The sequence below is a fragment of the Xyrauchen texanus genome, chromosome 4 (genome assembly GCF_025860055.1).
Source record: "Xyrauchen texanus isolate HMW12.3.18 chromosome 4, RBS_HiC_50CHRs, whole genome shotgun sequence".
Lineage (NCBI taxonomy): Eukaryota > Metazoa > Chordata > Actinopteri > Cypriniformes > Catostomidae > Xyrauchen > Xyrauchen texanus.
Genome location: NC_068279.1, coordinates 28,839,865 through 28,856,631, shown reverse-complemented (window position 1 = coordinate 28,856,631; position 16,767 = coordinate 28,839,865). Strand labels below are relative to the sequence as shown.

The window sequence follows — 16,767 nt, the reverse complement described above, 5'->3', positions numbered from 1 at the left end:
AGTAAGAACATTGCGCGAAATAGGCAAAAATACGTCAGGATCAGGACAAACAGATTCTTGGATCGAATTAACATCCATATGCTCTGTCAAGACATTTTTCTCAAACATCTCTGAAAAAATAGACTCACCTAAATTCACTTCATTTTCTTTAGCGAGACTTTTCGCCTGAGCGCGCGTCGTAACTGCACTAGAAACAAAAACTTTTGGAAAATGTTGGGCGAGTACATCTGGTTGTTGATCAGTAACTGGCATATTAGTAACATGTACAAATGGCATTACTTTCCCTCCAGCCAGATCATTTCCCATAATAAAATTAATACCTTTCACAGGTAGGGAAGCACGAGCCGCTACATTAAAACATCCAGAAACTAATTCAGACGTCACCCAGACGCGATGAAGAGGTACAGTGATGAAACCCATTTCTATACCCTGCACGATAGTGCTAGTATCACATTCGGAGCCTGCACAGAAAGGCAAAGTGTCAGACAGTATAAAAGACTGAGATCCTCCCGTATAACGTAAAATCTTCACAGCCTTCTGGTCCTCAACATGACCAGTCAAAGAAACATAACCGTCGAACATGAAAGGCTGAAAACACTCATCAGGAGCTACTGAAATCATGGTCTGTAGAGACACAGTTTTCACCAAAACTGACCCGCGAGGTTGACCTGAAAAATCCTGACGTTCATGCTTTCATTTTAAAATTCGACACTCAGCAATGACGTGTCCAACCTTGTGACAATAGCCACACTCTTTACGCATTTTTGGACTAGATGGACCAGGCCTGACTTTAGAGTCAGAAAAATTAATTTCATTCTCTCTTTGCGGAATGTAACCTGAATCACTCGCACGCTTTAAAAACACAGGTTTATGAATGAGCGCATACTCGTCTGCTAAGACAGCCGCTTGCTGCACAGTAGTAACCTTTTGTTCATTTAAATATAAAGCAGTACGCTCAGGAACACAATTTTTAAACTCCTCAATAAGCAAGAGTTAACATAAAGATTGGAAGTCTGCGACTTTACACGCCTTTGTCCATCGATCAAAAAGTATACCCTTCTCACGGGCAAATTCGACATATGTCTGAGAAGCAGATTTTTTGTTGAGCTAAAGCGTTGTCGGTAATGTTCAGGTACTAACTCATAAGCACGGAGAATCGCATTTTTTACTGTCTCATATTGAACACTTTCCTCTAACGGAAGAGATGCACAAACTTCTTGCACTTTCCCTGTTAACTTACATTGTAACATTAATGACCAAACCTCTGTTGGCCACCTCAAAGCAGATGCTATTCTTTCAAATGCCTGAAAATAAGCTTCAACCTCTTTCTCCCGAAACGGTGGAACAATTACAATGTTTTTCGCTACATTAAATGAAGTCGAATGATCAAGAGAATCCATTACCACAGGTAGAGAGTTAACTGTAGGTATCACAGGAATATTTGACACTAATGCAGCAGCTTCAACCTCCGAACTAGGTCTATCTTCAAATGCAAATTTTTTAGATCTTTTTGAATCATCTCGAACAGACTGTAACTCTAACTGGCGCATTTTAACTTTCATCTTTCATCAATACGGTGCAATTCAAGCTGATGCTCCAACTCATCCTTTCATGCTTGAGCTCTATCTTGCGTCTCAAGTTGTAAGCGAGCTAATCGTACTTTTAACCGAAAACCTCCCTGATGTACAGGTGATTCTTCGGAAGAGAGGGATAAAGGCTCAAATTTAGGCAAAGAAAAAGGTTGAGGTCCTACCTTCGCCCCACCACCGGCACCCGGCGTAACTGGATTGCCAGCGAGAGAACACAGTGAGGTCGAAGAATGCAGTGGGAGTTGTTCCTCATCCATACCAGCTGCAACTGCTTCTGGAACATCCACCAACGAAGACAACACCCCAACATTAATTAAACCAGTTAACAAACAAGCTTTCACGTCTTTCTTAAGCCACGTTTTAGAAACAGGTATTTCAAAGTGTCGAGCAATAAGGAACAAATCGTCCTTTCTACATGTTTCTAAAACTGCAACGCTAGGTTGACTTATAAACTGCCCCAAATCAAACGTCGCCATAATAAATTGATGAGCAAAAACACAAACATAATAAATTAGTAGGCTCCGAACGACTCCGGAACTAAACCTACCTAACCGAAACTAACTAAAACCTCTCTAGTCTTCAGAGGGTACCAGTTGAGAGGCAAGCCTCTCCCCCGGAGTACCTCCAAACACAACAAACTAAAATAATAAAGAAAACAATAAATAGTAAACCGTAGTGAGAACCGGCACAAAACACGGCCCCCCTGGTTTACTCTACCTACCCGGAGATCACCCAGCACCACTATCTTTACCTGCTCATCAAACAAAATTAAAGTAATCCGAAATCCTGGACGAGCCCCCAATTTATGTTACGAACCCTTTTGTTAAAAGTGGCTACGTAAGGGTTTCACAACATAAAGAAGGACACGTGAGACTCGAAGTACGCTCATGATGACATTTATTACTCCCAAACATCCAAGAACTCAAAAAACACGTATCACAAATAAAGAGAAATAACGAACTTCAAATAAGATGACGGTAACAAATATTAACATGACGACCAAAAAGTAATTTAAATAAAAGAAACGACAAAACAAAAAAAGGCTTGTTTGCTGGTTCTCTCTCCTCTGCCATACTCCGCTTCAGCATCCTTATTATAGTGGATCAGAAACGACTCCAACGAGGCGCAGGTGTATAATGATACACAGGTGCAGACCCATCAGTAAACTCAGACACACAAAAAGAAACACAGAGTCATGACGTCATCACAAGTAGAGGAAAACACAAGACGCGAACCATAACAGTATGCAGTATGCAAATGTGACCGGATGCTCTCCTCCCATGTTGTCTACTAATAAATTAAGTTAATTAGAGCTCGTCGCCTACAAATTTTCTTTAATCGTTGACACGTCATTTCCGATCGGCTATAAATAGCATATTTCTATTTCTGCCGAGACCCGTAATTTCCGACTGACCCGGGGGTTCCCATTTGTTTCCAACGTGCGGATGATTTGACTGCGGCTGTACACCAGCTTTCGCTTGCTTCTGAAACGGCGATCTTTCTTTTGGTAAGCTGTTACTGCAGTAAGTTGTGGAAACTGTGTTTGGGCATTAATCTGACGAGTGGGTATGATTTTTAGCTTGTTTCAGGCATATGTAAATCCGTTTATGCGACGCTGCAGGATCAAAATGAGACCAAGCGATCTAAAAGATTGACGGTTCAGAGTGATTGACTGATTCTATTGTCGGGTTAGTCGTCATCATAGGAAGTTACGGGTACTGTGTCCTTAGGCATTGATTGGGAGAGTGGGTGTGATTTTTAGCTCATTTCAGGCATAGGCAAAACAGTTCAGTGCGGCGCTTCAGGATCAAAACGAATTAACAAACGGTGGTTTGTGATTGAGACTGACGCGATTCTATCATCGGATAAGTCTTTTCCTGATTGGGTTGAGAACATTGGGCATTCGTGCGGGCGTTTAACCATTGTGTTTCCCTTCTAAGGAGTTCGAGATCTTTCTTTGCCTTTTGCCAGTATTTAATGCGAGGAATCGCGGTTGTCCTACCACCTACGTTTTTGTGTGTTATATGCATGGTTTATTATATGTGAGTTGAACGACTGTTATTAATTTGTTTATTAGGTTTGAGATTATTTGTTGTGGGAATTCTAGTGTTTTTTTTTATTTATTATTATTATCATTGTTTGTCTTCGGTGTTTATATTGTTCTGATTTATGACCCAATTGTATTTTGATTTTTGTTGTTTCTGTGTGTGCGTGAGCAATTGTGACTTTTGTTAGATGCTGAGGGCTTCAGCCAGGAATCCTCCCTGGTTTTCTCCGCGTGCTGGTGGTGGTTTGAACACTGGGTGCTGTGTGCATTGAGACGCACTGATTTTGAGTGAGTGATAAGAGTTTACTCCAAAGTGTGTGTGGTACTATTCCTTGTTCTTTAACCCTCAGCCAAAAAAAGCTTCTGAGTGTAATGTTTTATTATATTTGTTTTGTATTGACTGACTTTTGAATGACTGTATTTCTTCTGACAACATAACAACCCCTTTTTATTGTCAGATGTTGCGGTGTGTCTTGCCTGGTACGCTCTGTTTATTTTAATGTGCTTTTAGTTATAAAGAATTATTTTTGTACGACATTCACGTCTCTGTTCCTTACTAGTGCAACCAACTTCCGTGCCTTTGGATAAAGTGTATCAATCATTCTCCGTGTGATATCAGAGTGGCATAGTCGGTTCTCATAAATCTGCATTTATTTCTATTATAAATAGTTAGGCCCTAGTGCCAGTCTAATGCGGTTTCATCTCGCCACACAAAGTAACCTGCATGTCATACCACCAAAATGCATAAGACACATTACATGATGATCTACGTGATCCCCCAAGTGGGCTCTTATCAAAACAACATATGCTATCAACAAGATAAGGAGTTAAAATATTACCAGACCGTTTGAGTATATCTCAGGAATAACTTCATTAGCTGTCCATTAAAAGAATGCAATCCACAGTGTCTTCCAAGTTTTCACACACCCATTTCTCAACACATGTGGATGAGTTTACTTACAGAGTATATGCTACATGTCAATGTACTTCAACAATCAGGGCTGTGTTGAATTAGGAACACATTGGTTGGAATAGCAGTGCCATAAGCAAGTCTTTGTTAATAATGCAAACCAAAATAGTCAGTGATATGCAGCAATATGGGAATAGCTGTGTGTGTTCTTATTATGTAATAAGGAGAAAATTGGAACACTTCTGGGTTGTAACTCAAGCCATACTGATCCCATTGTTCACTGTAGACTAATGTTGTAATGCTAGTACTTTAAATTAGTCCTGCATCATTTAGTGCACAGCTGTAATGGACTGTTACATTTTTATGGCAACAAATAAATGCTTGAATGGACATGTCCATCATTTAAAGTAATATTATGGGTTCAATAAAAGTTCAATAGACAGGATGTGTGACACAATGTTAATTAACCCCAAACATTTATTTAGACTTGTCCATTCTTTTCGTTGAAACAAAATCTGGGTTACAGTGAGTCACTTACAATGGAAGTGAATGGGGCCGATCGACAAACATTAAAATGCTCACTGTTTTAAAAGTATAGCCACAAGATGTTAACAATATGCATGTTAAAAGTATAGCCATACGATGTAAACAAAATGCATGTTAACAAGATTTTAGCGTGAAAAAATCACTTGCTAACCTTTTCTGTGTAAAGTTATAGACAATTTTACAACTCGATTTGATATGACAACATAATACAATAACCCCCAAAATCCTAAAAGTATGATTTAGCCCTTGTGCTGTATTGGTTTGGAGATAACACATTTTGTGTTCCTGTTCAAAAATGACCTTCCCCCCCAAGGCCCTTTATAAATCTCTAATTTTGCATATATTGTCAAAAGATATTGCATTAGATATTTTTATCAACTTCTTTTTCATTGAAATTACTCTTTTTTTGAACATATTTAAAAAAACATATATTTGTATTGATAGAAGGATTTATTGAACTGAACTCATACCAGGCTAGTGGGGGCACTCTCTGCCAAAAAAAACTAATTATATAATAATTACATAAATTAATAACCACTTGGTTGATCTGAACAAAACAGGTGTCATTTTAAAGTTTAGAAACTGGACTTTACAATGCATATAGCTAATTATTAAATAATGCTTTTTAATTGGCTGACAAATAAGAACTGTTTAATTCTCATCATTTGCAAATTTGTTATCACAAAATGTATATTCAAAGTTGGTTAAACCATAAAAAGATGAGATTTTCATAATGTTATTTATCATTGGAAAGGTCTCAATTTGTAGAATGCAATGAGTAAATTTATTTCACTCAGAGGTCAAACAGCAGTCTGTCATAAACTAAGTGAAGGACACAGGGATGCAGAGAAACAAATAATAGTTTATTGAAAAACAGTATAAAAAATGTAAACATTAAAGAGTTCCAGCTCAGGTTGCAGGTGACTGGAGTTTGGCAGTATAATAGCATAATATGGCAGAGATGAGGATGATGACAGTGATGGCAAGCTTGGGACACCCAGGCAGAGAATGGATGACAGCGATGACAGTAAGTATTCCAAAGGTGAGTAAATCCAACAGACAGTCCTCGGGGCGATAATCCAACAGAGAGCAGCAAAACAGGAACAAACTGGCAGAAGACTAAAACAAAGAACAAACCGGACAAGACCAACTGACTTGCAAGACTGAATAAGCGAACAATCTGGTGCTAGACATGAGAAACTAGAGGGTATAAATAGACATGGTTAACATGATGTAGGTGACGATAATTAGCACGTGAAGTGTGAACGAGCATTCCCATAGAAACGTTAATTGCACCGTTCACGTGGCAACAGGAAACATGCAAGGGAAAACAACCTCACACAGACACACAGGAAAAGACTGGCAGACCAACCAGATCAAAACACAGTGAGTATGAAATTCATACAGACACATACATTTAATAAACAGGAGTGTCTTTTGTTACGTTTTCCCCTTACTACTCCCTGAAACATACATATAACATAGACAATAACATATCGTAATTTACAGCAGATGATCCTGATTCAAATGAGCCCACACACAACAAAATATGATTATTAGATCTTGAAATATTCCTCAAAGAGTGTGCATGGAAAGACAATGCAAAAAGTGCTCAATACAAGTCAAGTCAAATGTATTTTTATAGCGCATTTCACAACAGGTCTACATGAAAACAGAAAATAGAATCCCCAGGTTTAGAGAGGGAAAGAAATAGAATACAATTTTTATAGATGCCATTCACTTTAAAGCAGGGTTAAAGAATACGAGAAGTATTTTTGGTTCCGGCAGACCCAATTACAGAAGCATAACTATGAATAGAGGGATAAATTATGTATATGCCTGGCTGAACAGTTAAGTCTTTAGTCTAGTCATAAACTAAGAGAGTGTGTCTGAGTTCTGAACACTGCTAAGAAGATTATTCCATAGTTTAGGAGCCAAATATGAAAATGGTCTCCCTCTTTTTGTGGATTTTGATATTCTCGGTATTGTTAACAGGACTGAGTTTTGCAAACATAGTGAGCGCGATGGATTATAGCATGATAGAAGGTCACTTAAATACTTTGGAGCTAGACCAAAGCTTTATAAGTAATTAACATAATTATAAAATTAATCTGAAACTTAACAGGTAGCCAATGTAACACCGATAAAATGGGGCTGATATGATCGTATTTCTTGGTTCTAATTAGCACTCTCGCTGCTGCATTTTGAACCAAATGCAGTATATTTATTAAACCTGCAGGACATCCATCTAGTAATGCATTACAATAATCTAGTCTTGAGGTCATGAATGCATTAATTTATTTTTTGGCATCAGAAACAGATAGAATGTTGTAATTTAGCAATATTTCTGAGGTGGAATGCAGTTCTACAAATATTAGAAATTTGTTTTTCAAAGGTTAGATTGCTATCAAATATAACTCCTAATTTTTTTTTTGCTGTAGAAGTTGCTGTTACACTACATCCATCAAGAGTCTGATTATATTTTAGTGTCTTATTTTTGTTCCAATAATTAGAACTTCTGTTTATCAGAATTGAGTAGGTTCTTGCCGTTCACTTTTTGATATCATTTATATACTGTTAAATTGGAAAATTGTGACATTTTGTCAGGTTTCAAAGAAATATAAAGTTGGGTATCGTCGGCATAACAGTGATATGGTTCCTGATAATGTCTCCAAGGAGGAGCCTAAATAGGGAGAAAAGGCCATAAAACTGATCCCTGTGACACTCCATACTTAACTTTCATTTGATCTTTCATTTACACAGACAAAGTGGTAGCGGTCAGAGAGATAGGACCTAAACCAAGTTAATGCCTGTCCTCAAATGCCAACATAATTCTCAAGCCTATTCAAGAGAATGTTATTATCTATGGTGTCGAAGGCAGCAATAAGATCTAAAAGCACTAGAAGAGAAATGCAGCTGTGATCAGATGATAAGATGATAAGTAATTTGTAACTCTGAGAAGTGCAGTCTCTGTACAACAATAGGGCCTCAATCCTGACTGAAATTCTTCATATATACATTTTCTCTGAAAAAATGAACATATTTAGAAGACACTACCTTTTCTATTATTTTCAACCATAATTTGGAGATTTGAAATCGGTCAATAATTATCCAGTTCTCCTGGATCAAGCTGTGGTTTCTTGATAATGGTTTGATAACTGTTAGTGGATCAAGCTGTGGTTTCTTGATAATGGTTTGATAACTGTCAGTTTAAAGTTTCTTGGGACATGCCTTAAGGATAATGAGGAGATGAAAATATTAAGATGAGTTTTTGAGATTACAAGCAACACCTCATTAGGAGTTTAGTCGGTATTGGGTACATGTTGTTGATTTTGATGTTTTGATCATCTTTGTTAGCTCTTCCTGATCTATAACAGTGAAGGATTGAAGTTGCTCATAGGAAATAATTTTAGTCTTCTGCGGTGCTGTGGCAGACAGATGCATAATTCCAGTTTTGTTTCTGATGATTTTATCAGTATAGAAATTCATAGTCATTACTACTATATTCCATTGCTTCCTGCATTACATGCCACATGTTTACTATAGCTTCTTCCTTCAGCAGTGAGGTGTTTACATGTGATAAATGTAAGGAATTAGTCTGGCTGACAGAGAAGGTTAATGAGCTAGAGACACGCATCCGAATGCTAGTGGAGGTCAGTGAGAAAGAGAAGCCAGTAGATTCTGTTTCGGCAGCGGGTAGTACAGTGAGTACAACACACACACTTTGGTTCTCGCTGAAGAGCCCATGCAGCAGGGAATTTAGGTGATGTCTCGACTGCATACTAGCTCAGCAGAGTGACACCACTATCCTATTCCTGTTAGGGTTTCCAATTAATTCTCCCCACTCAGTGATGCACGCACTAAGAATCATGTTGAAAGAGCCCTAATAATTAGTGATTCTATTGGAAGGAATGTGGAACGAGAAACTCCAGTCACTATTGTTAAATGCATTTTGGGTGTCTGATATCAGATCAATTTTACAAGTGCTGAAAAATGCTAAATGCTAGATTTCTAAAATTGTTATTCATGTCAGCATTAATGATGTTTGGCTTCACCAGTCGGAGATCAATAGAGATAATTCCCACAGGGTCCTCATGGTGGCGCGATTACTCACCTAAATCCGGTTGGCAGAGGAAAAGTCTCAGTTGCCTCTGCTTCTGAGGCCGTCAATCCACATATCTTATAATGTGACTCGTTGTGCATGACACCGAGGAGACTCCGCATGTGGAAGCTCATGCTACTCTTCCCTATCCACGCACAACTTACCACACTTCCCATTGAGAGTGAGAACAACTAATCCCAATCATGAGGAGGTTACCCCATGTGACTCTACCCTCCCTAGCAACCGGGCCAATTTGACCTGGCTGGAGTCACTCAGCACACCCTGGATTTTAAATTGCATCTTCCAGGGGTGGTTGTCAGCGTCAATACTCGCTGAACTACCCAGGCTCATAGTCTTAATAATGATAGTATTTGACTAACTGGGCCCCAGGTCAGGAAGCAAACAAACTGGTGAATCTGAATGTCTGCCAGCTGCATTGAGACGTCACAAACACTACCGTTCAAGTTTGGGGTCACTTGCCTGAAATGTTTCTCATGATCTAAAAACATTTTTTTCTGAATGCTTAAAAAAAATTTCATTGGTTTTGTAGACAAAAATATAATTGTGTCAACATATAAATTTATTTACTTACAAAACTAACATTTTATAAAAATGTAGCATCTGGACAAATCAGACACACAATTATTCATTATTTAATAAATAAGTCAACAGATGTCTCTAGACTGTAACAAGTAAAGGTCCCAGTAGGCCCAAGCCGACTCTGTTATGTCTGCTCCCCGACTGATCGCTATCAGCAAAGGAATGCAGAAAGCATGGTTCACTCCTGTCCCCTATAAGAAATGGACACAAAGGCCAGAACAACAGACCTTTCTTCATTAAATTATAGACAAACTGTCCATAATTTCACATGTATATCCCCAGGACATTGTGTATAGGATCATCACTGTCTTGTAAAGTGTTCTATTTTTACTGTATACTGTTTTATGCATGCCTTATGACAGAACTACCAGATAATTTACAATTAGTTCTGCCATGTTTCCTATCAAATTAATCCTTGTGTGACACACTGCAAAGTGGTATATATTTGAATATGATATATTAATCAGAGTATTAAGGGGCACACATTAACAACTTAACCCCAATCATGCAAATGATTCAGCTTCCAAACAAAGGAACATTTCCCACCTGGGAATTGCACCTTTCTCATTGGTCAAGCCAGACTCGAGAGGAGGGACCTGCATCGGGAGTTAAAAGGACAAGTCCAGCCTCTTACTCTCTCTCTTTCCCCTAGCTTTTCCCCTGACCCCCTTGCTGCATGGTCGTGCTGATCATGAGGTTGCAGGGTGGCAGGCCTCAACACTTCAAGCCATGTGCAACTACCTGGAACATAGAGTCAATGAACACCAGAGTTCATCCTAATTTCTTCATTCAACACAAAATAAATTGTTTGCAACTTCCACACCATCAACCCAAGGAACCTTGGTCAAGCCTTTCTTCTGTGACTGCATCCATGTGGTCTCTCAACAGCCAAGGCAATTGCAAGTATCGTACCAGTAACTAACTGAACATAGTTTAGTATAAGACATGAAAACCCCTTTGTAACAAAGGTGCTTTTAAATTAAGAGCTCAATGGTTCTCTCAGATGGTCAAAATGACTTTTATTCCTCTATTATGTGCCGTTTCATTTTATTTTCATTCTTCCCTTTCCCATGTATGAGTGATTTGTGTGTATGTTTTTGTTTAGATTAGAGTTGATTCCGGTCTGCTTGTAAATCAACATAAATGTAACGATTCAATCTCAGTTCCGTGCTAAGAAAGAGTTATTTTTGTGTGGCTACGAAAAATATCCTATCTGAGAATTGATAGACAATCAATACTGAGTGTTTGCTGGACGGACAGATAAATTGATTGCAATGTTAATTCAGCTACCTCCAGTTGATTCTATTAACCGATCCAAATGTTTATAATTAATTATAACAAGTTATGATTAATTATTCATGTTTCCCTTTTAATGATGTGTTGACTGTGGTATATTTTGACAAATAATCTCATCCCTGTTTATAAAAGATTTAGCTTCAACGCTGTACCTAAATACATGTGATATTATTTTCAGTAAGCCATGAGAATAAAATCACTCCAATAAGTGAATTAATCATAATTCACTTATTAAAGCTAATTCCTTACATTAGAAATTGTGAGTTGCTAGAATAAGATGTTGTATTATGTTTTCAATGGTGGAGAATCTATTAAGACAAATAATCTAGTTATTTGTCATTTATCTAATTTGTAATGGTTGTCGAACATGACTAATTCCATTATACATTTCCTTACATAATAAGGACAGTTTAATTTAGTTCCTAGCTCACATATTTCGAGACCCTAAATTCCATCCTAAATTTAGCATGCATGCAAATTACCCTACATATTAGGGTGGCAAAATGTGGGTAAATACCCATTTTAACTGAGTGCGTCCACATCTCTAAATTATATATGTAATACCCTACAAAAAAATTAAAGAAAAGTTTTTGAAATGGATGACTTGGACCGAATAATTAAGAAAAGCAGCAATTAAGTGCCCAGCATATAGATGGGAACTCCTTCAATACTGTTTAAAAAGCATCCTCAAGAAGTTGGTTGAGAAAATGCCAAGAGTGCATTTCAGCAAAATCTAGGTGAAGTGTGGCCACTTTGAATATGCTAAAATATAATACAGTTTTGATGTATTTTGGAATTTTTATTCAAAACATAATTCCCATATTTCCATTTCTATTATTCCATAGTTATGATGACATTACTATAATTCTATTAAGAGAAAAAAGAAGGAATGAATGAGGAAGTGATCCTAAACTTTTGAATAGTAGTGTAGGTCACATAAACTACAACAGAGAGACAGTATCACCTAGATATCATATAGAGACTGTGTTTGTTCTCTGAACAACCAAACACAAAACTCTCACTAAATAATTTAGAAAAAATCTGATTAAGGTCAAACTTGGAAAAAAAAACTTAAAATTGAAGATAAACCATATAAAAGGTAGGGGTACTAAAAATTAGATCTCTTTCTAAAAAAGCACTAATTGTAAATTAAATGAGGACAGATCATAGTTTGGATGCAATCTGTTTGACTGAAACCTGGTTTAAACCAGATTAATATATTAGGTTAAATGAATCTACTCCCGAAGGTTATTGTTATAAACATGAGCCTCGTCTGCAGGGTCGAGAAGGAGGTGTTGCTACAATTTACAGTGAAGTTTGTGGTGTTACTCAGAGGACACAATATCAATTTAAGTCTTTTGAATTAATAATGCTTAATATGACACCGTCAGATATAAATAAAAAATCTCTGCCGTCTTTTGCCCATGCTACAGTATATAGATCACCTGTAATTGATGGTGACTTCAACATTCACATAGATAATGGAAATGACACATTGGGATTAGCATTTATTGCTATTCCCAACTCTCTTGGAGTCAAACAAAATGTGACAGGACCAACTCATCGCCATAATCATACGCTAGATTTAATTCTGTCATATAGAGTTGATATTGATACTATAGAAATTCTGCAGCAGAGTGATGACATCTCAGATCATTACCTCATCTCTTGTTTTTTGCAATCAGCTAATGCCACTCAATCTACACTATCGTTCAGGTAGAACTATTCTTTCATACAACTAAAAACAGCTTTACTAATAATCTTCCAGAATTGTCTCACATACTCAGTAAACCAAAAAGCCTTGAAGAACTTGATTGAATAACAGAAACTATAAATATAGTCTTCTCTAGCACTCCTAATAGTGTCGCCCCCCTTAGATTAAAGACAATTAAAGATAAAAGCCTTGCACCATGGTAAAATTATCACACTCATGCTCTCAAGAGAGTGCAAGTGGAAGAATACAAAATTAGAGGTATTTTGCAGTGCATGGAATAGCTACAGACAGGCACTAACACTTGCCAGGTCAGCATATTTTAGCAAACTCATAAAAAAATAACCCCAACAATCCTAGGCTTTTATACAGTACTGTGGCTTAATTGTTAGGAATAAAGTATCGACTGAGCCAGATATTCCATTGCAGTACAATAGTAATGACTTCATGAATTTCTTTACTGATAAAATTGAAATAATCAGGAATTAAATTGGAACTATGCAATCAACTGTCACAGCACCTCAGAAAACAGTGTCACATATTTTTGCTCATGAGGAACTTCAATCCTTTGATGTCATAGGTAAAAATAAAATTATATTAAAAAATCTAAAGTCACAACATTATGTTAGATCCAATACCAAAAAAAGCTCTTAAAAGAGGTATTCCCAGTAATCTCAAAACCTCTTCTTAATATTATTATCTCGTTGCTATCCTTAAGACATGTCCCAAAAAACTTTAAAATGGCAGTTATCAACCTGCTTAAGAAGCCATAGCTTGTTCCTAGAAAATTTACTAATTACAGACCGATTTCAAATCTACCATTTTTTCGAAAATACTAGAAAATGTTGTGTCCTCATAACTATGTTCATTTCTACAGAGAAATTGAATATATGAACAATTTCAGTCAGGATGTGGGCCCCATCACAGTACAGAGACTGCACTTATCAGAGTTACAAATTACTTGCTCTTATCATCGGATTGTGGCAGCATTTCTCTTCTGTGCTTTTAGATCTTAGTGCTGCCTTCGACACAATAGATCACAACATTCTATTGAATAGGCTGGAGAATTATGTTAGCATTAGTGGACTAGCATTAGCATGGTTTAGGTCCTATCTATCAGACCACTACCACTTTGTATGTGTAAATGAAGAATTGTCAAATCAAACAAATAGTATAGAGGTATTACAAATGAAGTATAGAGGGCCACAGGGATCACTTTTAGGACCTCCGCTTTTCTCCTTATATATGCTTCCCCTGGAGATATTATCAGGAATCATGGAATAATGTCATGCTGTTATGCCAACAATACCCAACTTTATATTTTTCTAAACCCAGTGAACAATTTACAATTCTCCAAATTAGCTGAGTGTATCAATGAAACCAATGATTGGATGGCCAGAAAGTTTCTTCTACTCAGTTTGAACAAAATAATGGTACTAATGATTGGACCAAAAACCTAAAAAAAAACTCCAATGTTTGTAGAACAGCATTCTTCCACCTGAGGAATATTGCTAAATTATGACACATGCTTTCTGCTGCTGAAAGATTTATTTGTGTGTTCATGACCTCAGCAAGTTCAATAAATCAACTTCAATTGGTTCAAAATGCAGCTGCCAGAGTGCTGACTAGAACCAAGAAATATGATCATATTAGCCCAATTTTATGGTCGTTACATTGACTAACTGTTAGACTTATTATTATTTTTTAAATTCTGTTAACTACATACAAATCTTTGAATCTAGCTCCACAGTACTTAAATGACTTTCTGACACGCTATATTCCATCAATTTCATTACGATCACAAAATTCTGGCTTGTTAATATTTCCACACAATATCAAAATCCACAAAAGGAGGTAGATCCTTTTCATATTTCATGCCTAAACTATGGAATAGTCTCCCTAGCATTGTTTGGGATGCAGACACACTGACTCAGTTTAAGTCTATACTCATCTATTTAGTCAGTCATAAACCTAATTTATCCATCAACTCACAATTAGGCTGCTTTAGTTAGGTCTGATGGAACCAGAAACATCCATCATGATCTGTAACTCTGAATAAAATTGAAATGCCAACTGCATTTAATCCAAAACTAATCACTTCAGAAGACATTATTCAATAATGTTAAAGTTCATAAAAAAATATTTTTATTTTAAAACACTGGACCTAAACTCTTAATTACTTCACAAATTTAAAACCAGGACTTGCACTGCATACAAATAACTAATACTGCCATTGTATTCATGTTGTTTAGCCAGAGGTGAACTGGCCCCCACAGTGAGCCTAGTTTCTCCCAAGGTTATTTTCCTCCATTAACCAGCATCTTATGGAGTTTTGTGTTTCTTGCCACAGTCACCTTCAGCTTGCTCACTGGGTTTCTAAATACAATTATGATTTAATTATTTAATTTCTATACACATTTTACAATCATATTTAATCAAACTACATAATGATCACTGTAAGACATATATATAGACCTAGGCCCCAGTTAGTCAAATACTACCACTATTAAGACTATGTTGGGCCCTTGAGCAAGGCCCTTGACCCTATCTGCTCCAGGGGCGCTGTTTCATGGTTGACCCTGCGCTCTGACCCCAGCTTAGTTGGCATATGCGAAAACAAATGCATTTCATTGGCTCTGTACCTGTAGTCTGCACAATGACAATAAAGTAATCTTAAGAGGAATGGCACCATCCCTAGAGGAATAGATTCTGTATCTCATTAGCATGTCAGGTCTTCCTTAAAAACTCCTCCAATTGTTTATGAATCCTATGCTATTCTCTGGACACCATCCAGCCATTCAGTGACACTAATCTACTATAAACCATATCACCACAATGAGCTGGGAGGGGGCCAGAGCATATTACAGTGTCTGACATTGTTTTTGTTAGTTCACTCACCTCTTTAACATTATCTTTAGTGGTCTCCATCTGATGAAGCCGGACATAATTAGTGCTGACACAAATAACAATATTTCTGAATCTACAATAAGCATTAGCCAGCACTTGTAAATTTGATCTTATATCAGATGCTCTGGCACTCAAAATGCATTTAACAATAGTGACTCTCTATTTCTATGTTCAATATAAGAGTCACAAATAACAAAGGCGCTTTCAACATGATTCTAAGTGGGTGCATCACTGAGTGGGGAGAATAGATTGAGAATGGGATAATGGGAGAGTGGCGTCACTTTGCCGTACGAGTATGCTGCCTTGACGTCACCCAAATGTCCTGCTGTGGGGACTCTACAACCAGAAACAAAGTGTGGATGTTGCTCGCTGTACTACCCGCATCCTAAACAGTATCTACTGGCTTCTATATCTCACTGACCTCCACTAGCCTTTGGATGTGTGTCTCAAACTCATTAACCTTCTCCGTTGCCAGACTAATTCCTTAAATTTATCACATGTGAATCCCTCACTGCTGATGGAAGAAGCTATAGTAAATGTGGCATGCAATGCACAAAATGATAATATGAGCGGATGCCATGACTTGGTTCAATTGTTTGTTGTTGAGGTGGTTTCTGATCACCATTGGATTGAGATTGTTGCAATGATCAGTGTAAAAAATGTGCACGGTAAAGTATGCAATTTAATTGCAATAAAAGAAAGTCAGTAAGTGTGTGTGTGTGTGTGTTGTGTGTGTGTTGTGTATGTGCACATGTCCAAGGACCACATATGTGCTCATCTAAAGAATTGGGAAGTTCCTGAACACTTAATATTTCTGTATTTTGTAGTCTAATCCATTCATTTCCAATGGTCGTTAATTTTTGAGAGAGAACATAAGTGCAATGAAGTGAAATAAAACAAAACAAATAATTATTATTATTTTTTTTACCATATGTGAACAAAGTCAAGGACATGTATTCCAATTGTATTAAGTAAAAAATTTTAATCAAAAGAAAAAAGAAATCCGTGTCAAAATGAAACTTACATTTTTATAAACGCATCTCAACACACTTGCATTGC

At 37.1% G+C, this 16,767-nt stretch overlaps 1 protein-coding gene across 1 annotated transcript in view; it reads right to left on the bottom strand.

The window, feature by feature from the left end:
- The window catches only part of cfap299 (cilia and flagella associated protein 299), a 161,768-nt gene that overhangs the window by 117,494 nt on the left and 27,507 nt on the right, over window positions 1–16,767 (bottom strand). The window contains 1 exon segment of the mRNA XM_052123982.1: window positions 1,187–1,190. Coding sequence (XP_051979942.1) covers window positions 1,187–1,190 — 4 coding nt within the window.